The sequence below is a fragment of the Cotesia glomerata genome, unplaced genomic scaffold (assembly GCF_020080835.1).
Source record: "Cotesia glomerata isolate CgM1 unplaced genomic scaffold, MPM_Cglom_v2.3 scaffold_14, whole genome shotgun sequence".
Lineage (NCBI taxonomy): Eukaryota > Metazoa > Arthropoda > Insecta > Hymenoptera > Braconidae > Cotesia > Cotesia glomerata.
In genome coordinates, this window is record NW_025401775.1 from 121,439 (window position 1) to 136,161 (window position 14,723).

Sequence of the window (14,723 nt, forward strand, 5' to 3'; positions counted from 1 at the left end):
AAATTCTTCGTGAGGCTTGAAAAACTGCGTCGAATGCTGCCAACTGCGTGGAAATCGGTTTATTCATTCAAAAGTTATTGCGGTTTAAAAATTCAAGAAATAGTGTCTTATCAAATCTCTATCAGACTTTTGAGCTCGAAGAGCTCAAAAGCATAGGAAAGCAATCTTTTTGAGCTCGGTGAGCTCAATATAACCCATAAATTTTATTTTTAAGCTCGAAGGGCTCAAAAACGTCATTGGTGCAATTTTAAGCGCCTAAGTATGGAATTAGCGGGAAGTTGCAGGGATGGCCTTTAGGGTCAACCGTTTTCCTAATTTTTTTTGCTTGATCTAACGTCTTGGTCATCGACTATTTTTTTCAGCATCACGATTAATTAAGGCCACTTTGTTTCTGCAGCTGATAAAGTAAATAAAATAGTTGGAGGTCCAATTTGACGAAACATTGCAAAAACATTTTTCTTTTTTTCCTCCCAAAATGATGGTGACCCGCGATCATGAGCTAAAACTTTGAATCCATTATCATTTAACTCCATATTCTTTATGTTATTTTCATCAAGCATATCTTTTGCTTTTATTGAGTTAGATTTTATTTTATTTTTTCGTAGACAAAAATTAATACCCGCGGATATTTTCGACACTCTTAGTTTTAATGCCGAAAAAAATAATTTAAGAATGGTAGCGCATCGCTGATCTGAGCTCATTATTTCAGACTAATGCAATTTTGATATGTTAAATGTTTTAGTTTCATTATTAATTTACCTGCATAAATTTTAATGAAACTTAATGATTCAGCATAATCATCAAATAATGAAACTGGCATTTGACCTTCTCCGGGAGTAAATACAATAGCTTGCGTAATCAATAAAGTTAAACCATCTTCTATTTTAACTGGTTCATCATCTTCTGAATCATCTGATGAATTATTATTATCATTATGGTCAGAATTAATTAGATTAATTTTGGGATAATCAGCAACGTGATAATCATCTGTATTACCCTTATGTGTACAATCATTGAATCTAGAAAAATTATCGTTATCTCTTTGAAAATCTAACTGTATGTTACAATGCTTATAGACGTCGGAGTTTTGCAATGCAATTGCAGCTTTTTTAATGACATGAGGTCGAACATTTTCAAACATAACATTGGATTTGAAAGATTTTTTCCTTCTGAAACAAATCGGAATAATCATCGCTTCAGATTGAACTCTTGGAAGAATATTAACCGAAGTTTCAACATTTTTTGGTACATTGGCCGCGTTCAAGTTTACTAAGTTCTTGGCAGATCTTAGCATATCCTATTGAATAAAATGGCGACAGCTGAATAATGATGTAAATACCTGAATAGTAAGTATAGATGTTTTTATTTTGGACAGACTGATTTGAACTGACTTGAATAACGCTGATAATTAAAATAAGTATACTCAAGTATTTATACAGTATCGATATAAAGCGGTGTCAACTAACCTCCACACATCATACTTGTAGTTTAATCAGGAAAGTAATTTATACTGATTTTTTGCAATAAAGTTTTTTTTATTTATAAGTGTGAAAATATAACAAAAAATGGATAATTTTGATTTATTGGACATGATAATAATGGACGAAGTGTTACTGGCAGAAGCGGAGGAAAATATCTTTAATGTGATTAATAGATTATTGGGTAATTATTTATTTTAATGAATGTGATTGTAAAGTACATGAGCTAAATTTTTAATAATTAATAAACTAATCCTTATACTTTATTTAGTTTTAATTATAAAAATTAATTAAAGTCTGTTAAATTCACAGTCTTTTAATTTATTATTAAATGACCTTTATTATTATTTCAAGTGAGTTAACTTTAACGTTTCAGATTTTAACATTAACTTCTTAATTGATGATTTTTTTTTATACGACGGAGATTTGGATGGGGATGATGTGAATGCACGGGGTGATCCGCCAACTCGAATTAATAATTATTATGAGGAAGTGATTCCTGAATACGATGATGAGCAATTTTATTTGCATTTTCGCATGTCACGAGAAGCATTCGTAGTAAGTTTCTGATTTAAACTTCTTCAATTTTCTTAAATGATGTTAATTACTAACTAAGTGACAGTTTATTTAAGGCAAGTATCACAATTACTTAAAGATTAAATAAATTTTAGGACCTAGAAGAGATTATTTCTCTGCATGTACGTAATTTGAATGATCCAATACCACTGGGTAAAAAAATTTTAATGACAATATGGCTACTGGCTACTCCTGATAGTTTCCGTTCAGTTGCAGATCGCTTCAATTTCTCTAAAAGTACTGCACATTCTGCTCTCAAACAGATCATTTTAATTCTATCTCATAATTTACTTCCAAATTTTATTTCTTGGCCAAATGATGAAGAATCTGCATTAATTGAGAATGTAAACTGAATTATATCATTCTTTCCCTCGCGGTATTGAAATCACTAAAGATCCATGGTGGGTACATGAAGGGTCCACAGAGGAGCTACACGGGATGTACTGTGGAACAACAGTGGATCCACTGTGGATTTTGTGACGTTTTGCCATCGTGGTTCCACCGTGGTTAAGCAAAGGCTTTCTTGTGAATCTATTGTGGTTTGACTGTGGTTCGATGGTGGTTTAGCGGTGTTCCTACTGTGGCTCCACAATGGTTCCATTGTGAATTTGCAATGGTTCCATTGTGGGTCCCGAGTCGAAATTCGAGTTCTGTTTTAACCGTAATTTTTTTATTGTGAATAATAATTATTATTGTTATAAAAAATAAGTAGTAGTAATTAATAATAATTGTTATTAACATAAAAATTTGTAATTAACAATTATTACAATTACTACTATAAAAATCGTTTATGAACACAAAAAAATATATAAATTAATTTTTTAACAAAAAAAAACAAAAATTAATGATTTCCCCAATTTGGGAGAGTATTTTTTTACGAACAGGGATTATTTACGATCCAATTTGTACAGCTAAGGAGTAAGGAGGTAGAAGGAGAGGATTACTTATGCTAAATTAACCTAATACACTCCGTAAATAAAGAAATAAATAAAAATCGCTTTGCCCTAACCGAGAACCGAACTCGGAACCTATCGCTCGCCAACTTACGCGCTACCCGCATCGCTACACGGCCGACTGAGAAAAGTTGAATCTCAGTAATCTCATAAACTTTTTAAATGACGCGTCTTCAAATGACTAAGTTCTAAGTGGAATCTGAAAAGGAACTTTGCGAAAAAATTAAATGAATAATAATAATTATATCTACAGACATTCAAAATTGAAATTTAGTTTCCCATTCTCAATTATTTATCTTATACTTCTATTTTCAATTGTAAGATTCGGTAATTGTTTATTTTCACGGGGTGTGAAATCAACATGTTTAGATTACTTTCTACTTAATAGATATTTTTTTTTTTTTTTTTAGAATAAATCTAAAATAGAAAATTTTTAAAAAATGTTAATTTTTGGGATAAGAAAAATTATGAAACATGTCAATTTTTTAACTATAAACAAATTATGAAAAATGTCAAATTTTGAGTTAAAAAAAAGTTTTAGCAAAATATCTGAAAATTAATATTTTTGAAGAATTTTTTGTTCTACTTGTAAAATATTTTTTTTTATTAAAGTAAATCTAAAATAGAAAAATTTTTTGAAAAATTTTAATTTTTGGATTAAAAACAATTGATATAAATTGGAATAAATTTCAATTGTAGAACAATAAAAATATAAAAAAACGTCAATTGTTGGATTAAAAAAAAAACTTTGAAAAAATATCAAAAAATTAATATTTTCGAAAAAATTTTTTTTTATTTGTTTATTTTTATCCATTGAATACGAAACAAATCACCAAAAATTGATAGACCAAGTGGATGAATTTTATTGACGATTTTCTATCAGAGCAAAATTTAAGTTAACATTTCAATTGCGACAACTATAGTTTAATTTTAAAACCGTGAAACTAAACAATTACCTGCGATTCTTATATATTTTAAAACTTTTTGCAGTGAAAATGTGTGAACTAAACTGAATCCGAACAAAAACAGTTTCACTGTAAAAAAATTGCGCCAAGTCCACGTTCATAACACTATCAAGAAAAAAAAAATTTCTTTTTTCTTTACAAAAAGATATAAAATAAAAAAATTAAAAAATCCAAGTAACCGATATGATTGTATTTAATTTTCGGAAATTAAAAAACATTTTATTGTAAATTTGAAAATTAAAAAAAACATTTTGGAACGTATTTAGTGTGCGTGGTTGCAAAATATTTTACTTTTAATGAAATTCGTAAAATCTATTTACTAGGACTTTATAAAAATTGAAATACACAATGACGCACACCAAGTACGTTCCAAAATTTTTTTTTTAATTTTCAAATTTACAATAAAATTTTTTTTAATTTCCGAAAATTAAATACAATCATATCGGTTACTTGGATTTTTTAATTTTTTTATTTTATATCTTTTTGTAAAGAAAAAAGAAATTTTTTTTTTCTTGATAGTGTTATGAACGTGGACTTGGCGCAATTTTTTTACAGTGAAACTGTTTTTGTTCGGATTTTAGTATTTTTTGTAATTATAATAAAAATTTACAATAGGTACCAACTTAAATCTCGCGTTGACTGCATTTTTTATAGCAAACTATCCCATTGAAGCTACAGTTTATGAAAAAACAATTCCAGTGCACCCTGGCGGATGTAGATGCAAGCTGTGAAATGTATTTTTATAACTGTAGTTTCCCATTTATTGGAAGATTACCATGCATTCTCGAATTATTTAGTCTGTGGCATGTCACTTTTTACATAGAAAAAAAGTCAGGATCGAAATTTTTGAGCTTACTATAGTTTGTGCTGATGAAATTTAATAATTTCAAGTAGATATTGTTATAATTGAATATAATTAATTAATATCAGTAAAATAAAGCATGAATTACAGTTATAATATAAAATTTAGGAACAAGAAGTACCGTAGAATTAAATAAAATTTTGCAACCTCAAAATACCGTTCTGCTTACAGTAAACACAGTCGGTAGTCTGGCGCTCCGTTTACAACGGATTTGAACGGAACTTGGCGCCAGATTCTACCGAATCTGTGGATTTAGAAAAGAATAATTTTTTTTTCCAAAATTCAAATTTTCGAAAAAAAACCCCTTTTCTGAGGTAGTTATTATTATTATTATTTATTTATTTATTTATTTTCAATTTTTAAATGTCAACTTTTCATGAAAATTTGTTTGAAGTGATTGTCCCGAGCGCTTCCGAAATCTTATCAGCTAGAAATCTTAAAGAATTCGGCAAAAAATAAAAAACCTTCGACCAAGGGTATTAATCGATTCCAAAAACTAATTATCTTTTTACCTTAAAAAATAACGCTATTTTTGCATTTGCTGAATACAGATATTTTCTAATTTCACTACTTCTGTTTTAGGCACACTCACTACACGGTCTCATGGTATTATTTATTTAATAAGAAAAGTTGAAAATTTGTTATCTGACAATATATGTAGAATTCATCTGTCAACTTTACAAATTCAAGGGGGTCTTCTGGTTTGACGCCCTGATTCTTGAGCATTTTTTTAGGATTTTTTTATAAAGACCAATGAGGAGATAGAACTTTAAACTTTTTACTATTTATTTTATACGTATTTTAAGAGTGTATAGTTAAATTTTTAGCCATGAGTGGAACCACAGTACAATCACCACCAAATCACGATGGATCCACGATGAATCCACAATAAAACCACAAATTAACCTACGGTTGAATCACAGTAAAACCACTGTTGAACCACGGCAGAGTCACGACAATTCCACTACAAAACCGGAGGTGGAACCATGATGGAACCACGATCGAACCACAAAAGATTCACAGTTAATCCACTGTAAAACCGCTGTTGAACCACGGTGGAATCGCAATGGCAAAATGGCACAAAACCCACAGTGGATCCACCGTGGTTCCATCGTGGCTCCACAGTAAGACCACTACAACCGTGGTTCCATCGTGGATCCACCGTGGTTGCTAAACTGCGAGGGTTAACTTTAACTTTGATCAAATTAATTTATTCATTTTAATCATTTAGGCTTTTCTTAATAAAGCTGGAGGGTTCCCTGGAATTGTGGGTGCAATTGACGGGTGTCATATTTCAATAAGACAACCACCAGGAAATGCGAACGATTACTATAATCGAAAAGGAAGCCACTCCATTATCTTGCAAGGTATGTAATGTAAAAATTTCCATTTATTAATCATTTGCAAAATTCATTATTATAAATTCATTTTTTTCACTTAATATTAAAAGGTACATGTGATCATAATGGAAAATTTATTGATGTTTTAATTGGACGACCTGGAAGAGCTCATGACTCACCAGTTTTTAGAAGCTCTCCGTTGTATGAAAAAATAACAGATGCTCAAAATCCGTTATTAAATCCATTCTGCTTACGCATTAATGACCAATGTTTTGACTCCATTTAAAGATAATGGTCATTTAACGCCACAGCAAGTAAGATATAATGTACGGCACGCATCTTTGCGTAGTGTAATAGAACGAGCGTTCGGAATATTAAAAGCTAAATTCCGCCGGTTGAACTATTTAGACGTTCAGTCTGTCCAGACTGCAAACCTTATAGTAGTAGCAGCATGTACACTTCATAATTTTATATTAGCCCGTGAGGAAAGACTTAATATAAATTTATTAAATGTGGAAGTTCACGAAGATGATAATGATGATAATATTGATGATATTGATGAAAATGAAAACATTGAAGAGAATATTAATGCTGTTGAAAAACGAAATGAAATTATGAACTCTATGTAAATTATAAAACTAATTTTTCATTTTTATATCAGGGTGATTCTCTGTAAGGATATTTTATGCTGTTCCAGGTAGTTTTTTATTAGAAAAATTGTTATTTTGTTACAAAAAAAAATTTATTACGAAAATAAAAAAACATTTCTATTGGGAGCATTAAAAATTAAAATGAAGTAAATTTTGGTTTTTTTGCTATAAATTCGTAAACCACCGAAATAACTGTCTCCTGGGCTGTCCCATTCCCAAAATTAAAACTTTAAGATTAAATTTTAAGTTATTCGTCCATAATATATAATTTGGTCCATAATGATTATAAACTTAATTAATTAACTAACAATTTTTTTCAATAAAAAGTACCGAAAGTTAATTTGTTTCATTAAATTCATTAAACTTAAGTTTGTCCCAGGCATTTTAAAACAGTCCCCTGCCAGAAGTTCAAAACCAAAAAAAAATCCAGCGTGTTATTTTACCTTTTGTAAGTTTTATAAGGACCTAATTAGCCTTGAGTTGATAATCATAGGGCTGTTAGCGCTTTATCGGCATTTTATTTAATGTCAAAGCATCGTTTGTGCAGGAAATATTTGTCTGAGCCACTTCAAAACTCAGTCCCCTGGCCAGTATTTTTATTTATAATTTATTTATAAAACGGCTACGTAACAAATCACCCGCACGACATTTCACCAGCGACAATTCACCATGATTTTTTCAATGTAAAGATTATTAATATTTATAAAAAATAATTATAAATATCCCAGACACAGTGGCCCCAAAATGTAGCGGGTGAGTTGTCGTGCGGGTGAAATGACGTGCCACGACTGGTAATTAGCAGAATTACAATTTTTAATGTATATATCTCAGTAATTAGTATTATTCTAAATGTCTAGGTGTAAGAGTACGTTATCAAAACTTACTGAGTCTTACCGTTAAACTTTATTATTGTACATATTCACATAAAAAAAATAAAAAAATGCTAAGTTAAAATAATTTTTTTTTTTATTTTGAAGATACATTAATATTTTTCTAATTAATTCAAAAAAAATATTTGACAAATTTAGGCCATAGCTCACGTAATGTAATAAAACATAATAACGATAATAATAATTAACTTCATTGGAGAATAATAAATCATATGATTGTTCAAAGGAGGAAATTAATCTAAGTTTTAGCGAAGATCAATCCAAATGTTTAAAAATTCAATCAGTCAGAGTCTTCATCGCGAGCATCCTGGATTGCCCTCCAACGCGCATTTTTTTTATTTTGAATAACATTAATATTTTTCTTATTAAATCAAACATAGTAGAAAAATTTAGGCCATAACTGACGTAATATAATAAAAAATAGTAACGATAATGATCATTAACTTCATTGAAGAGTAATAAATTATGTGATTGTTCGAAGTAGGAAATTAATATGAGTTTTATCGATGATCAATGTAAATCTTCAAAAATTTAAAGTCAGTCAGAGTCGTCAGAGTCGCCAGCGTGAGCATAGCGAGCAGCCCTGATTGCCCTCCAACGTGCATCCTCCCGGTCCAAGCAAACATGGTAGTAGTGATTGAAGGTGTCATAGTACTCCCATGGTTCAATAGGCTCACCGCGTTTCGATACGCCTTTATGGTACTGAAAAAAAAGATAAATTAATTTTGAGATATTTTTTTTTTTTTTTTTTTTTTATAGTCATATAATCATATATATAATCATTTTCTATTTATTTACCTTGAACGTATGATAGAGTTCGCAAAAATGACGCCAGCATTCACTGACGGATTTCTTTCCAATAAGTCCGCTGTTTTCTGCAATTTTCGTCCACTTCTCATAATCAGGACGATTCATCTCGTACCAGCTTTCGTATTGGAAAAGTCTTTCCAACGTCATCAAGCGGCTTCGTAACAGTAGTCGTTCCTGAATTCTGGTCCCTGAAATTAAAAAAGTAAAAACAATTAACAATTACTCAATTATGTTTGATTAATTATAATTTTTTAATGCTTACACATAATTAAAAAATTAAGAATTAATTCAAGGATGAATAATTCAAGGATGATGAAGTAAAAGATCCTTCTTATTAGACTGCTTGAAAAGTTATGAATTTTTATTTTGTTTTAAAACAAATTAGGTGAAAAATAAAAGAATAATGAAAAAACAAAATTCAAATTTAAAAAAAAAAAAAAAAATTTGAACGTGTTCTAAATTTTGTTTTTTTAAATAAAATGACTTATAATAAATATTTAATTATTGAATTTAATTTTTGAATTTTTAAAATAAATGTAATTAAGTTAATTATATTTTAGTTTATTATGAATGAATATCACTTACTTTTTTTATTTAACATAATTTTTGTTGAACTGAAATTTTATATTATAAAAACGACTTCAAATTTAATTAACGAATAATTTGTAAAAAAAAACATTTTTCAAAAAGAAGACAAAAATAAGTCTATTTATCACGATTATCCAAAAAAGACTTTAGAATGCGGTTTTTCTCTGCTATCACCGTTGTCAGGCCTTTTAAGGTTAATAGCCCTTCACGGTATAATTCTTGCGACGTTGTTAAACAGTCCACATGATCTTTCATAATATTATTGCGCTGATGTCCAATATCAATAAAAGCTTTTTTTTGTTGATAATAAGAGCTTTTTACTTTTCCAGGTCCAGTTTTTGGCGTATTCGAAAAATCAGATCCTGACTTTGAGGTCGAGGCAGACGACTGCTCGTTTGATGAATTTTTCACCATGTTTTTAGCAACACTGAAATAAATAAATAATCAATCAAAATTTATTAGGAAAATACAAATGATTTAATTTTATACTCACTGTGTGTCTGAAACTGTCAAATTAATAGGTTCTATATTTTCTTTACTGATACTGGAGAATGTACTGGTAGAGAAGTTTACAGACTCATCGTTTTTAAATATTTCATCCATCTCATCAAACCAAGGCCACGGTTTTCGACCTCGTCCTGTGGTTAGCCGAGGATTATTATTCCTTTTTTTTTCAACATATGTTGCTTTCATGTTTGTTAACTTTTTACTCAAATCATCGGTAGTGTAATCAGTGAGACCATGCTCCTTAAATACCCCACAAATTTGAATCCACAAGTCTTTGTTTCTTATTTTCGGATTTCTAAATAGGTGGACGCGTTTTTCGTATTCCGTCAGCAATAATTTGATTGATTTGTGATCATTCCAAGGGCGTTCTGCTAAGAAATAATTAGAGTTAGAGATGTGAAATAATTGCAAATTAAATATACACAAAAAAAATTTTTCGTTACGTATAATTAAACGGAAAAAATTATAATTAATTATTACATTTAACGTACCATTACGAGTAATTTTTTCTCCTACTGCATCCGATTGACTTTTTTCCAGAGCTCGGTCCAGTGAATCTGTACAATAAAAATTTTACCTGTATTTTTACAATTAATTATTAATAATTTTTTTTAATTAATTAATTATTATATTTAACTTACCATTGCGATTTTTCCTTTTTCCTACTGTATTTGATTGATTATTTTGTACCTCTTTGTCCAGAAAATCTGTATAATATAATATATAATTTTACGTATATTCTTATAAGTTGATATTTATGATAAAAATTAAGAAAATACACAAGACACTAAGGAAATGATCAAGAAAAAAATATATTCCAGTTATTATGAAGTACCTTGCGTAACCTGTTCAAAGTTTGTAAATGTCAAAGCTGTTCCCTCATTAGGATCAGCTGTTTGATCCACATTTCTGTCATCTGTTGGACTTTGAGTAGGGATAATAGATTTAAAAAAATTTAATGCAAACGACGGATCTAAAAATAATTAGTGAAAATGGCAATTATTTAAATTAACAACAAAATTATAATTGTTAGGTTAAATATTTTTTAAACTTCGCATCTTGAAATTAAATTGCATACATACCATTTTGTATCTTATTATGAACATCTTTACTGTCGATCACAGTGTAATTTTCATCATTCCAACTGTATGTAATACTTAAATTAGTTCCGTCCATTTTTAATATTTATTTAATTTTATTTTTATTTTTAATAATTTGATTCCAAACAAAATAGCGTTTATTTTGTAAATAATATACATTCACATATTTGACATATACTGCAATGCTAATATGTATAGAAAGTTGTAAGCTCTATCTAGAAACAGTAAGTGTGTCCAAAGTTAATTTTTTGGTAGATCAAGTCAGCCCTGCTCAGAACTTAGTAAACTTGAACGCGGCCATTAACTGCTCTACCTTTAACGAAATACTGACCATCATTCGTAATTACTCGTATCATCATAAAAGGAATACGAGGGCATATGAATCTTTCTTCAAGATCAGTTAATTTTGAAATTTTTTTTTTCTTTTTTTTTTTGTATATAAGCCGAGTCGTTTTTTTTTTATGCATTATGAAATCTACTTCCATTTCGGCTGCCTAATGGCCTTTTTTTTTTTATTCTAATAGTTATATATAACATCTATGATTAAATATAATTTTACCTTACCAATCTTAAAGTCTAATTATATATCTCCTTATCTTCAACAATATTTAATCATATATGATTAGAAAAAATCATTTTTTTATGGGTAAGTAGAGATACGACACATAGGAATATTATATGTTTTGATCTAAACGTTTTTCTATCGAGTATATGGGTGATTCTCTGTAAGGATGTTTTTTGCTGTCCGAGGCATGTTTTTATTAGAAAAATTGTTATTTTATTACTAAAAAAAAATTTATTATGAAAGTAAAAAAACATTCCTATTTGGAGCATTGAAAAATAAAATGAAATAAATTTTGGTTTTTTTGCTATACATTCGTAAACCACCGAAATAACAGTCCCCTAGGCTGCCTCACTCCCAAAATTAAATCTTTAAGAATGAATTGTAAGTTATTCGTCCATAAATACAAAAATATCAAAAAAGCAAAAATTCATTATTCTATTTATTTATTATGATTAAGTTGAACGTTTTGTAGCCCTTGTTAATTTTTTTTTTAATAAAATAAAAAATAATTTGGTCGGACAATTTTGTACAGATTTAAGACGTCTTTACAGAGGATCACCCATATATATTGAAGCAACATATATTATATTTTAATGTAATTGTGCTACTGATCACTACTATTTAAAAATTTAAAGTTTTTGTACAATATGAAAACAATGTGATTAGGTTGCTAGAGTCAATATTGTAAATATAAATTATAATTTCAATTATGAAAATTGTTTCCATATATTTTAAAAAAAAAAAATAAATTTAGTCATAGGAAAAATTAATCATTCTAACGTAATTTTCAAAAGAAAATTGAAGTAACTTAAAATAACCATGAAAATACCTTGTCATTTAATGTATCCTCGTAAGTTTCCAATAGAATATTCTCAAGAAATCTTTGTTTAATAATCATTTATTTATACCCTCATTAAAATTTTCAATAAATTTTTGTTATATATCTCTGAAAACATGATTTAAAAAATTTATTACATTCAACATTCATCCTATAATAAAATACTTTAATTACTATTTTAATAAACATTCATTATTATTTTAAAATAGTTTACATACAATATGGCTTTACCTTTATTAACAAAAGTATTTAACTTGTAGGATTAATATTGTAAATATATAAATATTTGAGATTGATTAATGAATCAAGCAATAATATTTAATACTAATCTTATCGTAAACAACTGTTTATGTAATTAGGTTAATAAACAAAAATATTATATGACAAACTTCATAGATAAGAAAAACATATAAAGTTTGAATTTATTCTGATATTATTAATTGATTAATCAATACTCAGATTTAGATTATTAATGTATGACCCTAGCGGATCCGATTACACCGAATACACTAAAATCACACGGTGTAAATGTGAAAAAATTACACTGTACTTACACCAGAGTACCACGGTGTGTTACAGTAGGATTTCAGTGTAGACACAGCGGTGATCAAAAACTGCTGCGTTACACCGTGTTTAAACCGAATTCTCACTTTGAATGTAAACAACAGGTGTTACACCGTCTCTACACTGGAATTCCACCGTAAATGTAAAAAAGCGTGTGTTACACCGTCTCTACACTGGAATTTCACCGCAAATGTAAAAAAGCGTGTATTACACCGTTTCTACACTGGAATCCCACCGTGAATGTAAAAGAGCGTATGTCACACCGTTTCTACACTAGAATCCCACTGTAAGCAACAAGAACATAGATATTACACCGTACTTACACTGACTTTACTCCTAAACTTTTAAATCGGGTATTGCACCGTATCTATGCTGGAATTTCACTAGTTATAAAAATACCAGAAATACCCAGAAATCCCATTGTACACTGAGAAATAAATTTTCTTTCGAAAAAAAGAAACAATGCCGCAATAAAAAATCAATTTGCCGGAGATTTACAATAATTCAATTTCTGAGTTGAAAAAATAAAAAATTTTCAATCAATAATTTTCTTTTCAGAAAAATTTTTATAGATTTCGGAAAGAACAATTTTAGATGAAAATTCATAAATTTTCTATTATCTAAATTTTTTTTTTCTAAACACAAAAAAACTATTGGTAATTATTTACAAGTGGGGTCCACCATTTTTATTATCATTTTATGAACGAAATTTTTTTTTTATTTTTCCAAAAAAAAAAGTTGAATATCACCATTTTCTAAAAAATTTATAAATTTTTTTGAAAATTTGTTAAAATTGTGTTAATCAAGATAATTCAAAATAAATATATCGAAATTTTCAAATAAAAAAATGAAAATTAAAAAAAATGAAAATTAAAATGGTGGACACCACTTGTAAATAATTACCAAATTTTTTTTCAACAAAAAAGTGACTGTGAGAAAAATTTTTATTTCTTTAACTCAGGAACATAATGATTAAAAATTATCAACAAATTAATTTCTTGTCACAACAATATCCATTTTTTTTTAAAGAAATTTTTTCTGTTTGAGTCAGCAAAATGACTTGTACATTCAAAAACTCTGTTATCAAATGATTCTACTAAAAAATTGTTAAGCCTAGCACATTATTTAAAAATGATCATACTCCATAACATTTGTACTTAAAATTTTATTCACAAAGATAGAAATACTTTTTTTTCTTATTTATTTTAATTAATTAATTTTATTTTCTTATTTAATTTTTATCTATTTTTAATTAATGTAATCTAATGTTGTTGTTAGGGAGTGAGGAAATTTTTGCAATATTTGTTGGACATTTCGTAGTAGAAAATACATGTTTACAAAATTCAATCACTTATTAATTAAAAGCACACTAATAATAAATAATGCATGTTTTATAGTATGAAATAATATTTATTGCTTTAATAGAAATAAATCTTTTAAGATTTTTGCAAGCTTTTGAGATGATATACGTAAAAAAATTATAAAAATATTAAAGTTACATAAAAAAATTATCTTTTTTTGTTATCAAAATCGAAATTCAATCTCAAAAGTACACTTTCAATTTTATTAACTCGTTAATTAAGATATATCAGTTTTATAAATAAAATATTGACTACTCATAATAGTATAGGATCCATTACTTTGAATTAGCGACAATAATTATAGAATTGCTATAGGAACTGTTACCATAATTTGTATTCGTACTCCTTATCATTGAACAGGAACAAATTTCGTAAAATAATGGAGACAGTTCCTATATTTTTCTTTTCATGTACAGTCATTAAAAAACTGTTTATTTATTCATTTCGAGTATTACTTACTCGATACATTTATAAATTTCATACTCTTGATAATCTCTTTGTCATTAGTCAATTTCCCAACAATTTGGAAGATCAAAAACAAAGATGCCCATGTCTGTACATATTTGAGTTGCAGGCCGGACTAATTTTAAATTGCTTACAAAAGTTATGTCGTTGCTTATTTCTACTTGTTTAATATAATTTGTACCATAAGCACTTTTTTTTAAAACGTAAACTT

At 28.2% G+C, this 14,723-nt stretch overlaps 3 protein-coding genes across 6 annotated transcripts; 1 reads left to right on the forward strand and 2 right to left on the reverse strand.

Annotated features, from left to right (window-relative positions):
* The first annotated feature begins 1,875 nt into the window (after positions 1–1,875).
* On the forward strand, positions 1,876–6,632 carry LOC123273820 (putative nuclease HARBI1). Of its 2 annotated transcripts, none has more exons than XM_044741296.1 (3): positions 1,876–2,036; positions 6,066–6,201; positions 6,285–6,629. In XM_044741296.1, exons 1-3 carry the CDS (start codon positions 2,016–2,018, stop codon positions 6,458–6,460), a joined length of 333 nt encoding a protein of 110 aa, XP_044597231.1. In that variant the 5' UTR covers positions 1,876–2,015; the 3' UTR covers positions 6,461–6,629. The 2 variants fall into 2 exon arrangements, with proteins under 2 accessions (XP_044597231.1, XP_044597230.1); XM_044741295.1 differs by lacking the exon at positions 1,876–2,036 and adding an exon at positions 2,206–2,398 and having other exon boundaries at positions 6,285–6,632.
* A 1,076-nt stretch (positions 6,633–7,708) lies between these two features.
* LOC123273822 lies at positions 7,709–9,143 on the reverse strand. Of its 2 annotated transcripts, none has more exons than XM_044741300.1 (3): positions 9,110–9,143; positions 8,513–8,712; positions 7,709–8,416 (listed from the first exon to the last, which is right to left on the reverse strand). In XM_044741300.1, exons 1-3 carry the CDS (start codon positions 9,123–9,125, stop codon positions 8,252–8,254), a joined length of 381 nt encoding a protein of 126 aa, XP_044597235.1. In that variant the 5' UTR covers positions 9,126–9,143; the 3' UTR covers positions 7,709–8,251. The 2 variants fall into 2 exon arrangements, with proteins under 2 accessions (XP_044597235.1, XP_044597236.1); XM_044741301.1 differs by lacking the exon at positions 9,110–9,143 and adding an exon at positions 8,787–8,882.
* LOC123273816 lies at positions 9,138–11,016 on the reverse strand. Of its 2 annotated transcripts, none has more exons than XM_044741291.1 (6): positions 10,702–11,016; positions 10,455–10,592; positions 10,261–10,326; positions 10,111–10,176; positions 9,606–9,987; positions 9,138–9,539 (listed from the first exon to the last, which is right to left on the reverse strand). In XM_044741291.1, the coding sequence occupies exons 1-6, from the start codon at positions 10,793–10,795 to the stop codon at positions 9,230–9,232; spliced, it is 1,056 nt and encodes a 351-aa protein (XP_044597226.1). In that variant the 5' UTR covers positions 10,796–11,016; the 3' UTR covers positions 9,138–9,229. The 2 variants fall into 2 exon arrangements, with proteins under 2 accessions (XP_044597226.1, XP_044597224.1); XM_044741289.1 differs by having other exon boundaries at positions 9,606–9,990.
* Positions 11,017–14,723: the final 3,707 nt, after the last annotated feature.